General features: G+C 41.2%; 1 protein-coding gene across 1 annotated transcript in view; it reads left to right on the forward strand.

The window, feature by feature from the left end:
* The window catches only part of LOC139423871 (CSC1-like protein 2), an 83,696-nt gene that overhangs the window by 32,451 nt on the left and 24,738 nt on the right, over positions 1 to 26,507 (forward strand). Inside the window, exons 11-15 of the mRNA XM_071175513.1 lie at positions 2,681 to 2,804; positions 2,909 to 3,042; positions 3,199 to 3,336; positions 14,309 to 14,462; positions 23,121 to 23,227. Coding sequence (XP_071031614.1) covers positions 2,681 to 2,804; positions 2,909 to 3,042; positions 3,199 to 3,336; positions 14,309 to 14,462; positions 23,121 to 23,227 — 657 coding nt within the window. The remainder of the gene's footprint in view (positions 1 to 2,680; positions 2,805 to 2,908; positions 3,043 to 3,198; positions 3,337 to 14,308; positions 14,463 to 23,120; positions 23,228 to 26,507) is intronic.

The raw sequence follows: 26,507 nt of genomic DNA on the forward strand, positions 1-26,507 counted from the left end.
TAAGGCTTTGTAACTTAAGCTTGTGCCTTGTACAAGTTTTTCATTTATTTGACAATAATATTACAGTTTTTTGCCTTTTGAAAGACAACTTTCTTGATAGCCTATTACTGTAAGTCAACTATAGTTTCTTGCATTTTGCTAAATAATCTTTATGGAGTCAAACATTTTTAATAGGATAATTAAATAGTCTTGTCACGTGAGGTATATTCTATAGCCTATATTATAAATATGACTTCCCATTTCATTTGATCACTCTTTTGTTGCTTTGATTTTCCTGCGCTGCAATGCAGATGAGTGATTTAACATATTTTCACTGAAACCCACGCTAACACATTATCAGTATTCCACTTCATGTAGCCTCATTTTGACCCGCGATCAAGCTACATGATGGACTAAACGTACAAATCCTGTTTCTTCAGGATTATCTTCCTCCGACAATACCGGTCTAATTAAGATCCTACATCTGTAGTTACTGTAGAAGAACTCCAAGTGGAATTTATTCCTGCCTTTTTGAAGGAAAAAAAGGGCTCAAAAGCAAAAAGATTGTTGGAGATATACATTTAATTCATTACCTCCTCACTCTCAACAAATGGGCCAAGGCAAGTGTAATGTTCATAAAATAGTGTTTGAATTGTATATGGAGACACAGGGTTGAGGAGTAACTACACGGGGAGTAACTAATCCTTAACTCTTATATTAACCATTCAGAGTTGGTGCCTGTGGTGTAGAAATACTTTAAAGTACTACTTAAGTAGTTTTTTTGGTATCTGTATTTTACTTTATTATTTATATTTTTGACAGTGTTTACTTCACTCCATTCCTAAAGAAAATAATGTACTTTTTACACCATACATTTTCCTTGACACCCAAAAGTACCCCGCTACATTTTGAATGCTTAACAGGACAGGAAAATGGTCCAATTTACACACTTATCAAGACAACATCCCTGCTCATCCCTATTGCCTCTGATCTGGCAGACTCACTAAATACAAATGCTTTATTTGTAAATTAAGTCTGAAGGTGTGCCCCAGGCCTATCCGTAAATAACGAAGAAAATCACGCCTTCTGGTTTGCCTAATATGAGGATTTTGAAATTATTTATACTTTTACTTGTGATATTTAAGTATATTTAAAATCAAATACTTTTCGACTTTTACTCAAGTAGTATTTTACTGTGTGACTTTTTAGTAAAGATACCTTAACAGAAAATGACTCAAGTATGACAATTGGGTACTTTTTCCATCACTGGTTAATGCCTAACCTTAAGAATGTGGATTTAATGCCTAAACTTAGATTACTTTACTGAGTTTGGGTAATCCATAAATACCATTTACTGATTAGAATTTTGGATAGGTAACTAACAGATTACATTTAGAAAGTAACTGTTACATGTTTACTTCTTGGATTGCATTTAAATGCAGAAACGATGATTGAGAAAAAATACATTAACTCCTTTGTTTTCTCAATGACATTTCAATTCAGCATTGGAAAAAGTTTGTTCCAGGTGAGCGAGTCTGACCACAAATCCGAGACCACTATGACGACACACCAAATGTGTTTGGTTTATTTTTGTCTTCTAATGCCTCTTCAAGGAATAATCCACACAAACTATATTTGGGTATTTTTTTCATTTAGTTTAGTTAATACAGTGATGTGGCAAGTTACACTTTGCTTCTTGAAAATCCTATATCTTGAACAGGTAGTTCACCCGGGATACAAGTCAGGATTCAACATTCATCCATCCATGTCTGAGGATGTCGGAACCAGCAACTAGGGGCAACAGTGAGCTCTGTTACCATCAAGTAGGCTTTGGTTTTGCTAGGGTGTTATGAATGGAGATGGTGGATGGGCGTCTGCCTCTGGTTCCAAAGGTTGCATGTTTGAATCCACTGATAGAAAGTTGTTTTTTTATATTTTTGTTCTAAGCCTATTACAAACCTTAACCATTCGGAGGTAATGCCTAAACTTAGATTACTTTATAGAGTTTGGGTAATCCAAAAGTTACTTTACTGATTATAATGTTGGATAGGTAACTGTAATTCATTACACTTAGAAAATAACCTGTAGACAAAACACTTTAAACACAGTTAGTCAAAGTTATGGACACTGTTGCAAAGACATGTTATCTGTGTGACCTAAAAGATATCGGAGGAGAGAGGCCTTATTTTTTAGGTCAGTGAGTTCTGATGACTGAAGTAGCCCTTGATGACTCAGCAGTGGCCATCTTGATCTCCTCCTACTCTCCCACTGGTGCTAAACACTATTGATCTCCAGTGGCTGGAGAAATCCTCCATGCTACTGGAATTGATTGCCAAAGTTAGGTGTCGGAATGCACCCAGCCGAAGTCTTGAGCCTTACTTTGTCTGTTGTACCAGTCAAAAGTTTGGTTACCACATGATTCCATATGTGTTGTTTAATAGTTTTGATGTCTTCACTATTATTGTACAATGTAGAAAATAGTCCAAATGAACAAAATCCCTGGAATGAGTAGGTCTGTCCTAACTTCTGACTGGTGCTATATATGTGAGCGTGTATATGCATGTTCGCGAATGTATATACTGCTCTGATTAGATTGTGTGGTCGTAATGGATGTCACCATGCATGTGTGCAGAATTGTGTGTTGTGTGCACCATGTGTAGAGCTTACAATATGATTTTTGTGTGCGTGTGTTGCCTCACAGGAAGAAGACAGAGCGCAGTTTAAAGTTCTTCACTGATCTCATGGCCAAAGAGCACATGCCCACCATGGTCAACCCCAAACCCTGTGGGCACCTCTGCTGCTGTGTCATCAAAGGCTGTGAGCAGGTTAGACACCCAGAAAACCACCAAATGTATTAGGCTGTACCTTTAGGCAATGAAAATTGGACTACTGTGCAATTTTATGTAAATTATAATCTGTCATATTTCAGGAAGAGGCGGTGAGCTTCTATACTAAGCGGGAGGCCAAACTGAAGGAGGACTACAGAAAGGAGAAAGCGAAGGTCAACACCAAACCTCTTGGCATGGCGTTCGTCACTTTCCAGAATGAGGCCATGACCGCAATGTGAGTCGATCTTCACATAATTTGATATTCGTGCTACGTCTGACCAGGGTGGTCTTTCAAACCGCCTCAGTAGATCAGTGCTGTCACCAAATGCCATATGTTAATAAAAGCTTGTTTAGCCTACTCAATTTCCCTGCCATTTACCGCTTATCACAGAATCCTCAAGGACTTCAATGCCTGCCAATGCCATGGCTGCACTTTTCGCCAAGAGCCCAAGTCATCCCAGTTCAGTGAAAGTCTCCACGTCTACAACTGGAGTGTGAGCTATGCTCCTGACCCTCAGAACGTGCGCTGGTAAGAGACAGTGTCCTGCACAGGGTGGGCCAGCCATAGAATTTAGAATATAATACTCATTCTATTTCTATGGGGCTAGCACAAACTATGATGTTGAGGTAGAACAAAGGAGGGCATCAAGAAAGGCTAAAAGGGACTCTTCTCATCAAATCAATTTTTATTGGACACGTACACATGGTTAGCAGATGTTATTGCGAGTGTAGCGAACTGCTTGTGCTTCTAGTTCCGACAGTGCAGCAATGTCTGACATGTAATCTAACAATTCCACAACAACTACCTAATACACACAAATCTAAGTAAAGGAATGGAATAAGAATATATACATATAAATATATGGATGAGCAATGACAGAGCGGCATAGGCAAAGCACAATAGAGGGTATAAAATACAGTATATACATATGAGATGAGTAATGCAAGATATGTGGACATTAAAGTGGCATTACTAAAGTGACTAGTGATCCATTTATTAAAGTGGCCAATGATTTCAAGTATGTATGTAGGCAGCAGCCTCTCTGTGTTAGTGATGGCTGTTTAACAGTCTGATGGCCTTGAGCTAGAAGCTGTTTTTCATTCTCTCAGTACCAGCTTTGATGCACCTATTCTGACCTGACCGCCTGGATGGTAGCGGGGTGAACAGGCAGTGGCTCGAGTGGTTGTTGTCCTTGATGATCATTTTGGTCTTCCTGTGACATCGGGTGGTGTAGGTGTCCTGGAGGGCAGGTAGTTTGTCCCCGGTGATACGTTGTGCAGACCGCACCACCCTCTGGAGAGCCTTGCGGTTGTGGGCGGTGCAGTTGCCATACCAGGAGGTCATACAGGATGCTCTCAATTATGCATCTGTAAAAGTTTGTGATGGTTTTAGGTGACAAGCTACATTTCTTCAGCCCCCTGACTCCTTCTTCACCACACTCTCTGTGGGTGGACCATTTCAGTTTGTCTGTGATGTGCCATTTCAGTTTGTCCGTGATTAGAAGTGCTGAGTAATCCTTTCTGTAGAACGACTACACTCCACACCTTTTGCAGTCAAGGACAAAATGTGGCTATGGAAGGAGGGGATGGTGTGATGATAGGTATTTGTCCAAAACTCATTAGTGATCCTCAGACCCCCTTGACCTCCAGTCAGCTCTTTTCCTGAAACCGTGACTTTGGAACTTTGCGGTTTACTGAATGCTTGCCAATAACTTAATAACCCACTCAGTCTCCGCCCATGCTTAGCTGGCTCCACATCAAATAAAATGTTTTGTCACATGCGCCGAATACAACAGGTGTAGACTTTACCGCTACATGCTTACTTACGAGCTCTTTTCCAACACTGCAGAGTTAAAAAGTAAGACAAATTTGCTAAATAAAAAAAGGAAATAGTAACACAATAAAATAACAAGAACAATGTTATATAAAAGAAGTACCGTTACCAAGTCAATGTTTTAGGGGCTACGAGGTAGTTGAGGTAATATGTACAGTTGTGGCCAAAAGTTGAGAGAATGACACAAATATTAATTTTCAGTCTGTTGCCTCAGTTTGTATGATGACAATTTGCACATACTCCAGAATGTTATAAAGAGTGATCAGATGAATTGCAAAGTCCCTCTTTGCCATGCAAATGAACTGAACCCCCCAAAAACATTTCCACTGCATTTCAGCCCTGCCACAAAAGGACCAGCTGACATCATGTCAGTGATTCTCTCGTTAACACAGGTATGAGTGTTGACGAGGACAAGGCTGGAGATCACGCTGTCATGCTGATTGAGTTTGAATAACAGACTGGAAGCTTCAAACGGAGGGTGGTGCTTGGAATCATTGTTCTTCCTCTGTCAACCATGGTTACCTGCAAGGAAACACGTGCCGTCATCATTGCTTTGCACAAAAAGGGCTTAACAGGCAAAGATATTGCTGCCAGTAAGATTGCACCTAAATCAACCACTTCATCAAGAACTTCAAGGAGAGTGGTTCAATTGTTGTGAAGAAGGCTTCCGGGCGCCCAAGAAAGTCCAGCAAGCGCCAAGACCGTCTCCTAAAGTTGATTCAGCTGCGAGATTGGGGCACCACCAGTACAGAGCTTGCTCAGGAATTGCAGCAGACAGGTGTGAGTGCATCTGCACGCATAGTGAAGCGAAGACTTTTGGAGGATGGCCTGGTGTCAAAAAGGGCAGCGAAGAAGCCACTTCTCTCCAGGAAAAACATCAGGGACAGATTGATATTCTGCAACAGGTACAGAGATTGGACTGCTGAGGACTGGGGTAAAGTCAATTTCTCTGAATCCTCTTTCCGATTGTTTGGGGCATCCGGAAAAAAGCTTGTCCGGAGAAGACAAGGTGAGCACTACCCTCAGTCCAGTAAAGCATTCTGAGACCATTCATGTCTCAGAATCCATTCACTCACTCACACTTTTGCCTAAGAAAACAGCCATGAATATAGAATGGTACCAACACATCCTCCGAGAGCAACTTCTCCCAACCATCCAGGAACAGTTTGGTGATGAACAATGCCTTTTCCAGCATGATGGAGCACCTTGCCATAAGGCAAACGTGATAAATAAGTGGCTCGATATCGATATTTTGGGTCCATGGCCAGGAAACTCCCCAGACCTTAATCCCATTGAGAACTTGTGGTCAATCCTCAAGAGGTGGGTGGACAAACAAAACCCCACAAATTCTGACAAACTCCAAGCATTGACTATGCAAGAATGGGCTGCCGTCAGTCAGGATGTGGCCCAGAAGTTCGTTTTTCTCAATTGCTAAAACACAATTTCTGAAACCTTGCACCATTTCCTGAAAACATTCAACACAAAACCTCATCTTCAAGCACTAGTTACATAACCTCTGACTCTTGCAAAATGAAACATTCGCCTCAAAACAGTTTTACCTGTGTTCAAAATCGAACACTGCTCTCAAATCATAAACAAAGTGATATACACTCTCAAGCAGTCAGTAAACAATACACCGAAAAATAGAAAACACATTATTCAAAACATACAATTCTCAGGGAGAATTACATTTTTAATCTAAAAAAATATTCATATTTTCATTGTCTTTTGATGAACGAAAACATCAAAATTGATCAGAAATTATTACTCTGCTTTGCTCTTTGCAATTTTGTTTTTTGTTCTTCCTCCTCCTTGTACCCCTATTTTTACAGTACTGTACCCTGCATCTCACAAACTTGTCTTTTGTCTCTGTGATACTGTAATTCTTGTTCTTTGTTGATATGAACCTGCAACCAGTCAATCTTTTGAGCAGTCAGTAATGTTAATAAATGGAAAGCACAATGTTCAGGGCCATACAATTTGTCCATTGTACAGTATACAGCCTACAATGCACTGTACTACAGTATACAATACTAAAAGGGACAAAAATCAAAGGAGTAAACATGTGATCAATGTGCTTCTTCTTGTCTTTGGGCTGGGTCAGGCCAGAGCACTTTGTCGACATCACAAGCGATATTGTCCCTCTTGAGGCAACGGGGGAAGAAGCCTCTTGTGTGCCTTATCCAGCCCTGACATGATTCCTCACCTATATCACCACAGGCTAAATCCATGGCTTGCAGCCGATTTACTCTGGTCTAGGGTTGTCTATCATACACTTTCCATCTCCAAGAGGAGAAAAACTCCTCAATCGGATTCAGGAAAGGCGAATATGGAGGGAGGTACAAGTTCATAAACTGCCCATTGATGTTAAACCATTCGCTTACCTGAGCAGCTCGGTGGAAACTGACATTGTCCCACACTATCACATAGGTGGGAATGGGATTCTCATTTAGCTCTTAACCCTGCTGCTCTTGAACCTGCTGCTCAAATAAAATATCTCTTAGATTGGCAATAAATCTTAGAAGGTGCTGGGTGTTATATGGCCCTAGTGTAACATGGTGATGTAGAACACCATGGTTGCTGATAGCAGCACAGATTGTGACATTGCCACCTCGTTGACCAGGGACTTCAACAATGGCCCGCTGTCCAATCATGTTTCGGCCTCTCCTTCTCCTCTTTGTTAGATTGAAGCCTGCTTCATCGACAAATATGAACTCATGGGGTCGGTCCAAGGATTCCAAGTCAAATATTGTCTGTGCAGAAATACAGTATACTGTATGTAGGATTTTGTAAGTCGTACAGAGACAGTGCTATACTGTAGAGTACAATTAGGCTTCTGATTCACATACATTGTATGAACTGAAGAGTAATGTCATTCACATAGTTTGTGTTAGTACTGTAGACAAACTGGATTACAGTAAATGTTTCTGAATGTACACTTACTTGCACATACTGAGCTCGCAGTTCTTTCACCCTTGGTGAGTTGCGCTCAAAAGGTACTCTGTATACTTGTTTCATTCGCATCCTGTTACGATGGAGGACACGGTCAATTGTGGAAATGCTCACACTGTCGATTCCCTGGAAGTGTGTATTGTCTTGTATCACTCGTTCCTGGATTTCTCTGAGTCGTATTGCATTATCTTGAAGGACCATGCCAACTATAACGGCCTCTTGCTCCCTAGTGAATATAGCTGTCCTTCTACCTGCATGTGGCAGCCTTGCAATTCTAAAAAAGTAGGTGTGCAGTTACAAAACATATTCATGAAGTACAATACATACAGTGATGAACTTTACAAATGTCTATTGAAACAGCTGCATATAGTGTAGTAAAGTAAATTTGTAATTACAAAAATACAGTAGTATACTGTACCTGTTCTCTTCTCTGAATATCCTTACTATGGTGGACACAGAAAATCGGCACAAATTGGGTTGTCCTGCTTCCCTCATTGTCAGTCCATGGACAAGAACATGGTCTATAACTTGCTCGAATTTCATCAGATATTTCCACTTTTTGTCTTCCTCTTCGTCTTCCTCTTTCTTGCTCTCTTCTTCCTCCTCGTCGCCCACCTCGCATACGCACTCGTCCTCTCATATTGTTTCTTCTATCCATTCTCAGACTTTCTCCTCCCCACCTTCAACAACCTGTTTGCTCTCTGAACTGGCTTATATTGGTTGTGTCCCATCATTTGAAACAGGTTAAGTCAATTTTGAGTGGTTGTGTTTAACTTCTTGATCATACTTGAGACGCAGATGTCTCAACTAGGCACCTGGAAATGCAAATGCGCTACGCTAAATGCTAAATGTACTCGTTAAAACTCAAACCTTAATCAAAGTTCACATACAGGGTATTGAATTAAAGCTACACTCGTTGTGAACCTAGCCAACAAGTCAGATTTTTAAAATGCTTTTCGGCGAAAGCATGAGAAGCTATTATCTGATAGCATGCAACACCTCAAAATGCCTGAATGCGACGTAAACAAAGACTTTGCTTATCCGGCGCTACACAAAACGCAGAAATAAAATATAAAACATTCATTACCTTTGACGAGCTTCTTTCTTGGCACTCCTATATGCCCCATAAACATCACTATTGGGTCTTTTTTTCGTTTAAATCGGTCCATATATACCCAAAATAGCTTTCTATGGAAGCTGTGTCATTCAGAAAAAAACATTGTTTTTAAACGCTGCGTAATTTTTTAAAATTAAAAAAGTTGACGATAAACTTTCACAAAACACTTCGAAATACTTTTGTAATCCAACTTTAGGTATTAGTAAACGTTTATAATCTAGCAAAATGATTACAGGGCGATGTATATTCAATAGCTCCTCGTCTGCAAATCAATGGCTGCCAATGTGCACATTCAAACCATCCTGGTAGAGACCGGAAGAAACGGAATCCTGTTAGTTGGATTTTCCAACAAAAAAGTCCATTGAAAATGACGACAATGGCGACATCGTGTGGAATCTGTATGAATTGCATGCAGATCCATAATTAATGTTGTGCTCTTTTAACAACCCATGAAAGTGACTTATGGAAATTATTTTTAGCTTTCAGAGAGCAGTTTTTCTTGCGTTTTTCAATGAAACACACGATCTGTTATAGTCACAGCCGTGATTTAACCAGTTTTAGAAACTTCAGAGTGTTTTCTATCCACACATACTAATCATATGCATATACTATATTCCTGGCATGAGTAGCAGGACGCTGAAAAGTTGCGCGATTTTTAACAGAATGTTCGAAAAAGGAAGGGGTAGACATGTGTTCTCTATTTGTATTTCATTGTTGCCACTTGTGTTTACCAGTATGGATGACATGTGCATTAGAGTACAGAATGTGTTTTGAGAATGTGTTTAGAGTTTTGCTGAAAGTCTAAGTGAGATCTACAAATTGTGTTTTTACCATGTGAAATGGTTTAAGGTATTGACAAGACTGCATAATTAGCTAAATTAGTCCAGGCAACTGAGAACTTTGATCAGCCAATGGGTTTTAGTGTTTTAGCGATTGAGGAAAAACTGTAATTGACAGCATGCCAGGGTGGATTGCAGAGGTCTTGAAAAATAAGGGTCAACACTGCAAATATTGACTCTTTGCATCAACTTCATGTAATTGTCAATAAAAGCCTTTGACACTTATGAAATGCTTGTAATTATACTTCAGTATTCCATAGAAACATCTGACATAAATATCTAAAGACACTGAAGCAGCAAACTTTGTGGAAATTAATATTTGTGTCATTCTCAACGTTTGGCCACGACTGTACATATAGGTAGGGTTAAAAGTTACTTGGCAATCAGGATAGATAAACAGTGTAACAGCAGCGTATGTGAAGAGAGTGTGTGTGTGTGTGTGTGTGTGTGTGTGTGGCATCAATATGCATGCGTGTATTGGAATTTTAGTGTAGTATGTGTCGATGAGTCCAGTAAGTGTGCGTAGACAGTACTGTTCCTGGGGTCCACAGCCAGTGTAAGAGAGTGCAAAGAAAAAAGAGGGTCAATGAAAATACTCAGAGTAGCCATTTGATTAACTCTTAAGCAGTCTTATGGCTTGGGGGTAGAATCTGTTCATGAGCCTTTTGGTCCCAGACTTGGCGCTCTGGTTCAACTTGCCATGCGGTAGCAGAGAGAACAGTCTATGACTAAGGTGGCTGGAGTCTGTGACACTTTTTAGGGTGTTCCTCTGACACCGCCAGGTATAGGAGTCCTAGATGACAGAGAACCAGTCAAGATGCTCTCAATGGTGCATCTGTATAACTTTTTGAGGATCCGAGGGCCCATGACAAATCTTTTCAGCCTCCTGAGAGGGAAGAGGCATTGTCGTGCCCTCTTCACGACTGTGTTGTTGTGTTTGGACCATGATAGGTCCTTAGTGATGTGGACACCGACTCAATACAGAAGTGGTCGGATGAAGCGGATGCTAAGCTACAGGACTGTTTCACTAGCACACACTGGAATAGGTGCCGGGATTCATCCGATGGCATTCAAGAATTTATCACAGTCATCGGCTTCATTGAATAAGTTTATTTACGATGACATGCTCACCAGTGGAGGCTGGTGGAAGGAGCAATCGGAGGGAAGGCTCATTCTAATGGCTGGAATTAATGAATTGGAACGGCGTCAAACACGTGCTTTACATAGGTTTGAAACCGTTCCATTTATTCCATGCCAGCCATTACAAGGAGCCTGTCCTCCTTTAACTCCTTCCACCAGCCTCCTCTGGTTCTCAGAGTGATCATATGTACATATCCCAATCAGAAGCCATGGATTACAGCCAACATCCACACTGAGCTAAAGGCTAGAGCTGCCGCTTTCAAGGAGCAGAACACTAATCCGGACTTTTGTAAGGTATCTTGCTACACCCTTCCGAAGAACAATCAAACTCTGTCAATACAGGAATAAGATCGAATCCTACAACAACCGCTCCCATGCTCATCAGATGTGGTTGGTCTTGCATACTATCAAGGATTACAAAGGGAAACCAAGCCACGAGCTGCCCATTGACGCAAGCCTACCAGTCTAGTGAAATGCCTTCTATGCTCACTTCGAGTCATGCAACACTGAACGATGCATGGGAGAACCAGCTGTTCTGGATGACTGTGTGATCACGCTCTTCCATAGCCAATGCACTGGGCGTAAACTGTCCATATCAGGGGATCTCTTTACGTGACACTTTCTAATATTCTAGAGAATAAAGACAATTTCCAATGCATGTTTCTAGTTTTGTGGATATGCACCATATCCTGAAAAAGTCTGAATCCAGATGTGGCTTTTAGACATATGATTTTGTGACTACACCGCGAATCACACATGGACATTTCCTATGGCCGGATATGGACTCATTCAATATTCTGAGATTGGTGACATCCTATTTTCTGTCTTCGTGTTGACAAATACTGACTGCATACATTGCATATCTGTTTTCTCAGCACATTCAAGATATTAAGATATATTGATTACACATATGCTTCTGTTGGCGGAGGTCCATATCCAATGCTAAAGCACGATTTCTGATGCATTTTTTGAGTTTTATAGCACCTGCTCAATCATTTGACAAATATGAAATCCATATTTCTTTCATGCACAAATAATTTTTTGATTCTTTCCAGAATTATTTATGATAATAAATGGTATGGCAGGATATTGACTCAATAGATATCCTGAGATAGGCATGTGGATATCTTATTTTCTCTATATTATGACAAATATTGACAGTAGCGCTACAAAGTATGTTTTCTCAGTACATACACTAGGCTATGTTGGCGGCAGGTAGCTTAGTAGTTAGAGCGTTGGACTAGTAACTGGAAGGTTGCAAGATCGAATCCCCGAGCTGACAAGGTAAAAAATATGTAATTCTGCCCATGAACAAGGCAGTTCACCCACTGTTCCTGTTCACCCACGACTGCATGGCCAGGCACGACTCCAACATCAGACGACACAACAGTGGTACCAGCCTCATCACCACAACAGCCTCATCGCCGACAACGACCAGACACCCTATAGGGAGGAGGTCAGAGACCTGGCTGGGTGGTGCCAGAATAACAACCTTATCCCTCAACGTAATCAAGACAAAGGAGATGATTGTGGACTACAGGAAAAGGAGGACCGTGCACGCCCCCATTCTCATCGACTGGGCTGTAGAGGAGCTTGTTGAGAGCTTGTGTCCACATCACCAACTAACTAGAATGGTCCAAGCACACCAAGACAGTCGTGAAGAGGGTACGACAAAACCTATTGCCCCTCAGGAGACTGAAAAGATTTGGCATTGGTCCTCAGATCCTCAAAAGGTTCTACAGCTGAAACATCGAGAGCATTCTGACTGGTTGTATCTCTGCCTGGTACTGCAACTGCTCGGCCTACGGCAGCAAGACACTACAGAGGGTTGTGCGTATGGCCCAGTACGTCACTGGGGCAAAGCTGCCTGCCATCCAGGACCTCTACACCAGGCGGTGTCAAGAGGAAGACCTTAAAAATACTCCAGCCACCCTAGACTGTTCTCTCTGCTACCTCATGGCAAGCGGTACCAGAGTGCCAAGTCAAGGACCAAAAGGCTTCTCAACAGCTTTTACCTCTAAGCCATAAGCCTCCTGAACAGATAATCAAATGGCTACCCGTACTATTTGCATTGTCCCGCCACCCCCAACCCGCCAAGCCCCTATTACGCTGCTGCTACTCTCTGTTTATCATCTATGCATAGTCACTTTAACTATGCCCACATGTGCATATTACCTCAATTAGCCCGACTAACCGGTGCCCCCACACATTGACTCTGTACTGGTACCACCTGTATTTAGCCTCCCTACTGTTATTTTCATTGTCATTTTATTGAAATTAAGACATTTCTTTACCTATCTATTGTTTACCTAATACCTCTTTTTTTTACTTACAAGCCCTAACCAACAGTGCAATTTTTAAGTAGGCAATTTCACTGTAAGGTGAAACACCTGTTTTACACCTGTTGTATTTGGCTCACGTGACACTTTGATTTGATTTAAGTTTTTGATTGTAAGCAGGAATCAGGAGGATAGTTATGGTCAGATTTTCCAAATGGAGGGTGAGGGAGAGCTTTGTTATGCATCTTTGTGTGTGGAGTAAAGATGCTCTACAATTTTCTTTCGCCTCTAGTTGCACTGGTGAAATGCTGGTAGAAATTATGTAAGACTGATTTCAGTTTTCCTGCATTAATATCACCGGGCACTAGAAGCGCCGCCTCTGGATGAGTATTTTCTTGTTTGCTAATGTCCCCATACAGCTCGTTGAGTGTGGTTTTAGTTCCAGCCAGTATCTGTTTGTGGTAGTAAATGGACAGCTACGAAAAATATAGATGACAGAAATGTTATGGTGTACAGCTTATCATTAGGTATTCTCACTCAGGCGAGCAGAACCTCAACTTACTTAATATTATAGATTGCGCATCAGCTGTTAACAAAGAGACCCCCCCCCCCCCCCCCCCCCCCTTGAGTTTACCCAACCCTGCTGTTATGTCCTACCGATGTATAGATAAACCAGCTAGATTTATAGTTTCCATGTCCTTGTTCAGGCATGACTCATAGGATATTCGATTTCTTCCGATCATGTTGATAGTCTCGAACAGAACTCGTCCAGTTTATTCTCCAGTGATTGCACATGCGCCAATAGAACAGAGGGTAGAGGTGGTTTATCCACTCGCCGACATAGTCTCGTCAGGTATCCCACATGCCAGCCTCTATAACGCCGCCTCTTCCTTTTTTCGAATGGCTGGGATTTGGGCCTGTCCTTCGCCACCGACTCATTGAAGTAGAACTCCTCCTCCTCCATATCGAGGATCGTTGTTCTGATATCCAGAAGCTCTTTTAGTCATAGGAACTATGGTGGTAACATTATGTACAAGAGTTAAGATCAGGAAAAAAATGAAAATATAATAGCACAATTGGTCAGGGCCCGTAAAACAGAATAGTAGTATGTGCGTGTGCACACAGGTGTGAATTTTGCCCGATAGATTTGATATCAACACATCTTTGGATTGTATTATCTTTTAAAACTAGTGTTCTATTTTTCTTATGTATGTTACATTACCAGAAGGTATTGTATTAAGTCTGATATGAAGGTAACACTTTAATGTGCATGCGGGATGACCTGTTTAAATGCTGGATGGTTTACAAATGATCTCTGTGTATGTCAACTTCTCTGACAGGGAGCACTTATCATTGGGGGGGATTTCCTGGTGGATTCGCTGCTTCATCATCAACTGCATCCTTTTCCTCCTGCTCTTCTTTCTCACCACGCCCGCCATCATTATCTCCACGATGGACAAGTTTAACGTCACCAAGCCTGTGGAGTATCTCAATGTAAGAAATCTTCAATATCCCTCAATGTAGTTCACCCCATATCAAAGGTTTTGTCGTGGCCTAGCTGGTCTACAGTGGTTCCTCCTTTAAAAGTTGTTATACTGGATGCAGCACACCTTGTGGGCTGCTGCAGAATTCTATGGCACGTTATTTGTTAGCCATTTTTACCATTAATGCAAGTTAGTGCTAGTTTGATCACCAGAGGGCATCTTTGAGAAGTATTTGATAGTCTTCAGTATTGGCATTACTAGATCATTTAAAACCTTTTTTGTAAAAACATAGTATATGGAATTGATTTTAAGAAATGTAGCTTATTAACTAATTGATTAATATTATGGTGTTTCTACTGCAAGAAAATCAAATAATTAAACCCTCAGGGTTTCCGTTAGGATGGTACGAAAACTATGGCGCTGTACAACATGACGGTCGGGAGTAGGCTACAGTACTAAGAGCATAAGAGGATTGGAATAGTCTAAATTAATATCTATGGGGCATAACATTTCCACACCCTAATTGTAGTGTAACCAATACCCAAACGGATATTCAGTGAAAATAAAAAATCTCATTGATTTATCAAGACCAGTCCCCATGCTTGTCTCAGAGCAGCATGAAACAATGCTGAAATAGTTATTGCTTCAAATCCTATTGCTTCTAACTTCAATATGCTTTTAAAATAAATAAAACCTACATCACTTTTAACATCTTGGAACTACCGATCCGGGAGAATTGTCATCAACTGACACTAATTAGCATAACGCAACGGACAAAAAATATTACTAGAAAATATTTATATTCATGAAATCACAAGTGAAATATATTGAAACACAGCTTAGCCTTTTGTCATCTCAGATCACCCTATCATCTCAGATTTTGAAGTTATGCTTTACAGTCAAAGCAAGACAAGCATTTGCATAAGTTTATCGATAGCCTAGCATAGCATTATGCCTAGCTAGCAGCAGGCAACCTGGTCATGAAAATCAGAAAAGCAATCAAATTAAATCGTTTACCTTTGATGAGCTTTGGATGTTTTCCCTCACGAGACTCCCAGTTAGATAGCAAATGTTCCTTTTTTCCATAAAGTTTATTTTTGTAGCCAAAATAGCTCTATTTGTTCTTCACGTTTGGTTGAGAAATTGACCGGAAATTGAGGTCACGACAACGCCGAAAAATATTCCAAATTAGATCCATAATATCGACGGAAACATGGAAAACGTTGTTTATAATCAATCCTCAAGGTGTTTTCAAATATCTATTCGATAATATATCAACCGGGGCAGTTGGCTTCTTAGTAGGGGCGAGAGAAACAATGGCCGCATTTGTCTATTACGCACATATCACTCTGAGAGCCACCAGCTGACCACTGACGCAATGTTGTCGCTCACTCTCATTTTTCAAAATAAAAGCCTGAAACTGTCTTGTGACACTAGACACATTAGGGAAGCCATAGAAAAAGAATCTGGTTGATATCCCTTTCACTGCTCAATAGGGATGCATAGGAACGCAGAGGTTTCTAAATAAGAGTCACTTCCTGATTGGATTTTTCTCAGGCTTTCACCTGCAATATCAGTTCTGTTATACTCACAGAGAATATTTTTACAGTTTTGGAAGTTTGGAGTGTTTTCTATCCTAAGTTGTCAATTATATGCATATTCTATTATCTAGTCCTGAAAAATAGCCCGTTTACTTTGGGAACGTTATTTTTCCAAAAATGAAAATAGTGCCCCCTAGTTTCAAGAGGTTAAATGGAGCAATGGCAGGCAATGGAACAGAGCTTTCAGGAAAAACAGCACTTCCGGGTTGTATTTTCCTCAGGTTTTCGCCTGCAATATCAGTTCTGTTATACTCAGACAATATTTTGACAGTTTTGGAAACTTTAGAGTTTTTTTCTATCCTAATCTGACAATTATATGCATATTCTAGATTCTGGGCCTGAGAAATAGGCAGTTTAATTTGGTTACGTTTTTCATCCAAACATCAAAATACTGCCCCCTGCACTCAACAGGTTAACAGCACATAACTCAACACTAGTGAGACTCATTTCGCATACTGTAGGTCTACTGTAGATCTAAAAATATTTGTTTTATTGACGTGACCCTCCGCCAATAATTACATTTGAGGATTCTGAATGATTTATCTAAGGGGCATTTTTCTTTACGGCAAATCGGATCTGTGATAATATCTAAGAGGCTTTTATATAATTATGAATGAATTAATAATAATAATAGCTTTGTTTAAAATTAACAATATTTTGGAGATTTAGTTTTCATTGAGTGAGCCAAAAAAATGCCATTCCTGAACATGGGGTGAGACATTCTCACTAATTTGTAAATAAAGCTAGTAAGACCGCTGCACCACTCGGGAGGCCCCATACACAAAGTTTTTAATGCTGATTAATTGCCTTGCACAAAGTATCAAAATACATAGAGGTGTTAGTAAAGATATATTGTCCTGCTAATAGCCCATAATGGGCTATTATAATACTGTACAGGTCAGGATAATCAAAACATTTATTTTATTAAGACTATCATAAATAATGTTGGTGCTTTTTTATTTTGATCCAAAGCCATGAATGAGTGAGTCACTCAACCTTATGTAGGTGACCGGGGCTATATGACTGTGCCATCAACTTGATTGTATATAGCGATATTTTGGAGATTTCATTTTCAAAAAACGAAAGTGAGCGATTGTAATCTGAATAAAGGCCAAAATAATATTTGTAAAGGCCAAAACAATTAATTCTGTTTTTAGAGGGAGAGAAACGCTGGGCTAATTGTGCGCCGCCCTATGGTACTCCCAACCATGGTCGAATGTGATACATAATACTAATAATAATAATAATACCTTTCCCCCCGTCCATGTTAAAGGTTCAAATTGATAAATGTTTTTTTTATCAATTAGGATATTTCTGTTTAATCACAATATTTGTTATATTATTTGTTCTGCATTTTCTGGTGGATTAAACTGAAATTGCAATACAGCCAACCAAGCTAAGAAATACATTTGACGATAGAATTCTCCCCCTACCCTCCTCCTAGGCAATTCTATTGTCCTGCTAATAGCTCTGCTAATAGCCATAATGGCGCTGGTCAACATGACAGTATGTGTTTGAAAGAGAATTTTCCAGTAAGCAACTATTTGTTTGCCTTCATTAGCCTACTTTGTTCCAATATTTATTTCATTCAGTGATATTTATTCCCATAGTAATTTCTTATGGATCCATAAGGAAATTAACATCTGCATTTTGAAAGAGTATTTTTTATCATTTTATTAACGAAAGCATACCAAGTACAACCCCAAATCTGTAAACATGGGCACCCTCATAGATATCATCCTAACCAACCTGCCCTCCAAATACACCTCTGCTGTCTTCAACCAGGATCTCAACGATCACTGCCTCATTGCCTGCATCCGTAATGGGTCTGCGACCACCCCTCATCACTGTCAAACGCTCCCTAAAACATTTCAGAGAGCAGGCCTTTCTAATCGACCTGGCCCGGGTATCCTGGAAGGATATTGTCTTCATTCCGTCATTAGAGGATGCGTGGTTATTCTTTAAATGTGCTTTCCTCACCATCTTAAATAAGCATGCCCCATTCAAAAAACTTAACCAGGAACAGATATAGCCCTTGGTTCACTCCAGACCTGACTGCCCTTGACCAGCACAAAAACATCCTGTGGCGTGCTGCATTAGCATCGAATAGCCCCTGCGATATGCAACTTTTCAGGGGAGTTAGGAACCTATATACACAGGCAGTTAGGAAAACAAAGGCTAGCTTTTTCAAGCAGAAATTTGCATCCTGTAGCACAAACTCCCAAAAGTTCTTGGACACTGTAAAGTCCATCTAGAATAAGAGAACCTCCTCCCAGCTGCCCACTGCACTGAGGCTAGGAAACACTGTCACCACCGATAAATCCACGATAATTGAGAATTTCAATAAGCATTTTTCTACGGCTGGCCATGCTTTCCACCTGGTTACCCCTACCCCGGTCAACAACCCTGCACCCCCCACAGCAACTTCCCAAGCCTCCCCCATTTCTTCGTCAGCCAAATCCAGCTGATGTTCTGAAAGAGCTACAAATTCTGGAACCCTACAAATCAGCTGGGCTAGACAATCTGTAAACTCTCTTTCTAAAATTATCCACCGCAATTGTTGCAACCCCTATTACTAGCCTGTTCAACCTCTTTCATATCGTCTGAGATCCCCAAAGATTGGAAAGCTGCCACGGTCATCCCCCTCTTCAAAGGGGGAGACACTCTAGACCCAAACTGCTGCAGACCTATATCTATCCTACCCTGCCTTTCTAAAGTCTTCGAAAGCCAAGTTAACAAACAGATCACCGACCATTTCGAATCCCACCGTACCTTCTCCGCTATGCAATCTGGTTTCCAAGCTGGTCATGTGTGCACCTCAGCCACCTCAAGGTCCTAAACGATATCATAACTGCCATCGATAAGAGACAATACTGTGCAGCTGTATTCATCGACCTGGCCAAGGTTTATCGGCAGACTCAACAGCCTTGGTTTCTCAAATGACTGCCTCACCTGGTTCACCAACTACTTCTCGGAAGTTCAGTGTGTAAAATCGGAAGGCCTGTTGTCCGGACCTCTGGCAGTCTGTATGGGGGTGCCACAGGGTTCAATTCTCAGGTTGACTCTTTTCTCTGTGTACATCAATGACGTCGCTCTTGCTGCTGGGGATTCTCTGACCCACCTCTGCGCAGACAACACCATTCTGTATACTTCTGGCCCTTCGTTGGACACTGTTTTAACTCCCCTCCAGACGAGCTTCCACACCATACAACTCTCCTTCCGTGGCCTCCAACTGCTCTTAAATGCAAGTAAAACTAAATGCATGTTCTTCAACCGATCACTGCCGACACCCACCCGCCCGTGTTGCATCACTACTCTGGACAATTCTGACTTAGAATATGTGGACATCTACAAATACCAAGGTGTGTGGTTATACTGTAAACTCTCCTTCCAGCCTCACATTAAGCATTTCCAATCCAAAATTAAATCTAGAGTCAGCTTCCTATTTCACAGCAAAGCATCCTTCACTTAAGCTGCCAAACTGACTATCCTACCGATTCTTGACTTCGGCGACGTCATTTACAAAATAGCCTCCAACACTCACCAGTGTTTAATTGCTATATTGTAATTATTTCACCACTATGGTCTTTTTGTTGCCTTATTTCCCTTATCCTACCTCATTTGCAAACTGTATGTAGACTTTTTTCTATTGTATAATTGACCCTATGTTTGTTTATTTTGTAACACTGTGTTGTTTGTTTTTCCCACTACTTTGCTTTATCTTGGCCAGGTCGCAGTTGTAAATGAGAAATGTTCTCAACTAGCCTACCTGGTTAAATAAAGGTGAAAAAAAAGAAGCTGATGAAGAAATACAGTACTGTATGCTTTTCCGACATTTTGCAGTTGCATGAGGTCGCCCACGCACTTTAAACATTTGGATAATAAAGCATTTAAAGCTTTTTGAAGATAGAAGCCACCTACATTTGTTTATTAGGCTACTGTGCAGTCTGACAAGTAATCATTAACTGTCAGTCATGGACAGAAACTTCTAAGACACAGTATTAATGATAAACACCCGGAGGTTCACTGGTAAGCCACATTTGCCTCGGGATCCATCCCTGTTGGTAATCTGTCTCTCTTCAGTTACACATTCTTGGAATAGCATAATGGTCCGGACAGCCCTTGCTGTGCCTGGTGAGCAGTTGGTCAAGTTCTGTTGTCAGAAGAGGAATGGACATGTCAGGGTGAACCCACGACCTGAGGAACCCACCAGGTATGTTGCCTGTCGGAGGTGACGTTCCAGAGCTCACAGGTGTGCCTGGCATGGATTGTGACTCCCATCTTGTTCCTCACCCTTGTTCCTTACTCTCCGCCTGTTGCCGCCTGACTCTCCGCCTGTTGCCGCCTGACTCTCCGCCTGTTGCCGCCTGACTCTCCGCCTGTTGCCGCCTGACTCTCCGCCTGTTGCCGCCTGACTCTCCGCCTGTTGCCGCCTGACTCTCCGCCTGTTGCCGCCTGACTCTCCGCCTGTTGCCGCCTGACTCTCCGCCTGTTGCCGCCGGACTCTCCGCCTGTTGCGGCCGGACTCTCCGCCTGTTGCCGCCGGACTCTCCGCCTGTTGCCGCCGGACTCTCCGCCTGATGCCGTCATGTGCACCTTCATCAGATGAGCAGAATGATACTGCCCTGAGCCCCCATCGATTACAGTGGCCTATGTTAGAAACGGTAGATCCATTAACTTCTTACGACTGAAATCCCGTTAACGGGATCGCTTTGACAGCAGCCAGTGAAAGTGCAGGGCGCCAAATTCAAACAAATCTCATAATTAAAATTCCTCAAACATACAAGTATTATACACCATTTTAAAGATGAACTTGTTAATCCCACCACAGTGTCCGATTTCAAAAAGGCTTTAAAACGAAAGCATACCATGCGATTGTTAGATCAGTGCCTAGTCACAAAAACAACACAGCCATTTTTCCAGCTAAAGAGAGGAGTCACAAAAAACAGAAATAGAGATAAAATTAATCACTAACCTTTGATGATCTTCATCAGATGACACTCATAGGACTTCATGTTACACAATACATGTATGTTTTGTTTGATAAAGTTCCTATTTATATCCAAAAATCTCAGTTTACATTGGTGCGTTATGTTCAGTAATGTTTTGCTTCCAAAACATCCGGCGATTTTGCAGAGAACCACATAACTTTACAGAAATACTCATCACAAATGTTGATGAAAATACAAGTGCAATGCATGGAATCAAAGATATACTTCTCCTTAATGCAACTTGACTGACGCTTTTTGTGAAAGGTCTAATACTCTATTTAATCATTTCAGCCCTCCGAATTCATATCTAAAGGGCATTTTTCACGCTTTTATTAGTTACATTGTTTTAGTTTGAACGTGCAGACATGCCCTAAGAACAGCAGGAATGTTTCTCTAGTCAGCGCCTTTATTTATGCAACGCCCCTTAGTGTTGCTCTGTTCTACCCAGTGGGCGGGGTGGGGGTTATGCTTGTGAAAAACAGTGTTGATAATATATCTGTGTTATATTAAAGCCCATGTATCTAAGGGGCTTTAATATAATTATCAATTAATTCATAACAATAATAAAAATAGCTTTGTTTTAAAAATAATATTTTGTAGATTTCCTTTTCAAAAATGTAAAGTGAGCAAGGAAAAATGCCATTCTTGAACATTTGTAAAAAAGCCAGTTTGTTATTTATTATTTATTTAAAAAATTTAGAGGGAGAGAAATCAAAAGCCTACAATCACCTCATGGGTCTCCCAGTTGCGGCCAGCAAGGGTATTGAACCAGCATCTGTAGCAACGCAGTTTGCACTGCAATGCAGTGTCTTAGAACGCTGCGCCACTCGGGCGCTGTACAGCGTGACCAGTCGGGAGTAGGCTACAGTACTACAGTGAGAGCAAAATAATCCTAACATTTCCACACCCTAATTATAGTCTAAGTTTCTCTTAGAATAAAAACCTTAGTGTAACAACAGTTTTAGTAAGTAATACTGACGAGTAGTAACAAAAAATATATATTTTTAGAGACAGTCGCGCCTCGGGACCCAAAAGCATAATCAGTGCTCTAACTCCCCCTTGCGCTGGTCTGGAGCAATGAAGTAGTGACCCAGGGTGCCGTACTAAACCACAAATCACCTCTAAGTCCCACAGCATAATCGCAAAACTTTGAGTGGAGCAACCACTGTAGCAGCCTCTGCCAGCCTCCGTATCGGCATGGGTTTGAATCTGGCCTACTGCCCTTTGATACAACCTTTCTCTAATTCTTGCCACTGTCATTCTCTCCCACTATCTGTTCAATAAAATCTGAAATACCTAAAATATGTATTTAAAAAAAGGCTTTGTCAACAAACGTCTCATATTGATTCTACATTGACATAATGAAAGAAAATGATGCACTGTGAAATTGCTAGTACACCCTTGTACAGAGCTATTTATTCCAGCCCTAAACCATATCACTGCTGGTGTTCTTTTCCACCTGTTTGTTAATTGAATGGCGTTGATTGAGTTCATCTGGGTGGTGTTTATTAGGGCAGTGGTTGTTAAACCCCTAGCAATTCCATGTATTTGATATATTCCAGCGCTAGTAAACCAGATTCAACCTGTCAACAATCAATTTAGGTGAGAGCTAGTTCAGGGCTATAAGATTTTGAAATGTCTGGGTATCCCCGAGGAGAGGTTTGAAAAAACACTGTATTAGGCTAGACCACAAAATAACGTTTTAAAGGTTTTGCAATGGAAAATGGACAATTATCATTATCATTGGTGTATTCCAGGTAGTCCCTTTCCATTTAATTTCCTTCCTTTAATGAACACAACCCTGCTTTCCCATGTCTAATTCAGTCCTTGATTAGAGGGTAAGAATCAAAACCAGCAATGCTTCTGAGGTAATTTAGTAGTCATACCCTGCCCTGCCTTAGTAGTTTGCTCAGTGAGAATTCAGCCATTGTTCTTAGCATGGTGTTATAGATTACAGTTGGACAGAATCTAAAGCTATTTGGTACAGAGCTTAATATGAGGGCCTTTGAGGAGCAAGGCTTCGTTGACTATTGAGGAAATGTATGTCTTCTGTTCTCTCCTGTCATTTTTCTCCAGAACCCCATCATCACCCAGTTTTTCCCCACTTTGCTCCTGTGGGCTTTCTCTGCCCTGCTGCCGACCATCGTCTACTACTCTGCTTTCTTGGAGAAACACTGGACGAGGTACTGTTCACTTTCCTATCCTTAGCAATACGGTTTGCAAGTTGCACTGAGGGTTAGGCTATAGTGGTCCTAGGGATTTTCCAAGTCCAAATGAGTTGCTGATTTGGTGTAAAGAACAGAAATCGTCACACGCAGAAGGCGACTGGAGTTGCTCTTCACTGAGTTAAGCGTTATCAATCAATCAGATGTATTTTATAAAGCCCTTTTACATCAGCAAAGTGCTTTATAGATACTCAGCTTAAACCCCTGAAGAGCAAGCAATGCAGAGGCAGAAGCACAGAGACTAGGAAAAACTCCCTAGACGGCAGGATTTTGATGGACAAAATCAACATGCGTGCGAAACCGGGATGCTGGTCTTTTAGGCAGAGTTTCTTTGTCCAGTGTCATTTTGCCCATCTTAATTATTTTCTTTTTATTGGGCAGTCTGAGATATGGCTTTTTCTTTAACTCTGCCTAGATGGCCAGCTTCCCGGAGTTGCATTTTCATTGTTGACGTTGAGATTGGTGTTTTGCGGGTACTATTTAATGAAGCTGCCAGGTGAGGACTTGTGAGGCATCTGTTTTTCAAAATAGACACTAATGTACTTGTCCTCTTGCTCAGCTGTGCACCGGAGCCTCCCACTCCTCTTTCTATTCTGGTTTGAGCCAGTTTCCACTGTTCTGTGAAGGGAGTAGTACACAGCGTTGTACGAGATCTTCAGTTTCTTGGCAATTTCTCACATGGAATAGCCTTCATTTATCAGAACAAGAATAGACTGACGAGTTTCAGAAGAAAGTGCTTTGTTTCTGGCAATTGAGCCTGTAATCGAACCCACAAATGCTGATGCTCCAGATACTCAACTAGTCTAAAGAAAGCCAGTTTTATTGCTTCTTTAATCAGGACAACAGTTTTCAGCTGTGCTAACATAATTGCAAAAGGGTTTTCTAATGATCAACTAACACAACATGCCATTGGAACACAGGAGTGATGGTTGCAGATAATGGGCGGGTCTCTATGCCGTGACGTTGTATTAGTTAATGTGACGACTGTTCATAGAATGATTAAAGGTTTCTAACGGCGTGATTAAATGAATCAAGCAATTATTAACTCATTAATCTTGGGCACCATGGGAAAATTAGTTTTATTGAGTTTCTATTTTCCAAATTAACTCAAAGATTATCAGAATATCGATTTTACAAAAGTCGCTAAATAATCAATTTCCTCTACAGTCTCATTCTGAACGTCGCATAATCCGGGAATCTGCACAAACCCGGGTCCCACCAATGAGTTCGTACCACACCAATATTAGTTGATTATTTATTTACTAGAAAGCTAAAATGATGATAAAAGATACACAACACAGTCTAGGCTATTGATTAGAACTTAGTATAATGGACCAACACACTATGGCGCGTGACCGAAAATGGGGATTTAAAAGACAGAGAAAAATAGATAAAAAAAGAAAGTACATGAGAGAAATATACATTTGGGTGCATTTGTCAGCTATGCATATTTTAACCCTAGCCTTGCCCCGAACTGCCGCTCTTATGGGTCAGAATATAATGATTTAATTACGTGTTGGAGGTCTCAGATGGGAAGATCCACGTGGGTTGTTTAGGCTTCTCAATGACACACTTCTCCGGCGCAACTCTCTGTTTGTCCTCACGATGTCAGTGTCCCTTTGGCTTAGTGGTCTAATTCCTCACCCTTGCTTTGAAAGGGGCCTTCTGAGGACAGACAGCTCTGTATCTCAGAGCTCACAGCGTAGGAATGAAACAGCGTAGATACCATGATTCGATGGGGAGTGTAGACCAGGTGTTCCGGCTTGAATTCACCCGCTCAGACACAGCTACTCATCCGTAGCATGTGTAGAAAAAATACTTATTTGTCTTCAACCTTGTTTTGGGTTTGTTGACATTTTAGACATTGGCTGCACTTAGTCTGATATGATAATTCTTAACTCGCATGTCTTATACCCTCGGGTCAGAAGAGGGCGTAACCGCCTTTAGGGCAATTCTCTGGGCGTACCAAGGTAAGGTCTAGATTTTACTCAAATCCAATTTTAGACAACTAACTTCACATTTCATCTTTATCAAAACATTCTCTTTGGACATTTTCCACACAACGTACAATGTATAAATATCAAGCATATACTAGGAAAACTCTTAACGTTACAATGTTTTCGTAGTAACATTGTCCTTTAACCTTTAATAACAACACAAATGACATTAATTTTCATATTCCATCTGTCGTCATTACCACCATTGTGGCTGACGGAAACCATTGTTCCAAAGTCCATTTATTGTATGTTTAATGTTCTGAGGCTGGTTCTCCATAGTGAGAGGACATATACATTTTTGTCTGTTGCCTAAGATTTACCAGGGGCGTGAGGGGTCATAAAACCCCCACATCTTCATATCCCTAGATCTCTCCTCCCCTGTTGGGGGTGAGAGATAATCTGTAGGGTTGTGGTCTCCTGTAACCTGACCTGATCAGGACAGTCATGACACTATGTAGATATTCCATTAAAAAAATATGCCGTTTCCAGCTAAAATAGTCATTTACAACATTAAGTGTCTACGCTGTATTTCGGATCAATTTGATGTTACTTTAATGGACAAAAAATTTGCTTTTCTTTTTTTTTAAAGGAAATTTCTAAGTGACCTCAAACTTTTGAACGGTAGTGTACATGTAGAGTTAAAGTAACTGCATAGATAATAAACCGAGAGTAACAGCAGTGTAAAAGAGGGTTCTGGGTAACCCTTTGATTAGCTGTTCAGGAGTCTTATGGCTTGGGGGTAGAAGCTGTTAAAAAGCCTTTTGGACCTAGACTTGGCTCTCCGGTTCCGCTTGCTGTGCGGTAGCAGAGAGAACAGTCTATGACTAAGGGTGGCTGGAGTATGACAATTTTTAGGGCCTTCCTCTGACACCGCCTGGTATAGAGGTCCTGGATGGCGGGAAGCTTGGCCCCAGTGATGTACTGGACCGTACGCACTACCCTCTGGAGTGCCTTGTGGTCGTAGGCTGAGCAGTTGCCATACCAGGAAGCGGTGCAACCATTCTCTCGATGGTGCAGCTGTAGAACATTTTGAGGATCTGAGGACCCATGCCAATGACCCATGTCTCCTGAGGGGGAATAGGCTTTGTCATGCCCTCTTCACGACTGTCTTAGTGTGTTTGGACCATGATAGTTTGTTGGTGATGTGGACACCATGGAACTTATCTACCTGCTCCACTGCTGCCCCATCGATGAGAATGGGGACGTGCTCTGTCCTTCTTTTCCTGTAGCCCACAATCATC

Source organism: Oncorhynchus clarkii, chromosome 13, assembly GCF_045791955.1.
Source record: "Oncorhynchus clarkii lewisi isolate Uvic-CL-2024 chromosome 13, UVic_Ocla_1.0, whole genome shotgun sequence".
NCBI classification, from domain to species: Eukaryota; Metazoa; Chordata; class Actinopteri; order Salmoniformes; family Salmonidae; genus Oncorhynchus; species Oncorhynchus clarkii.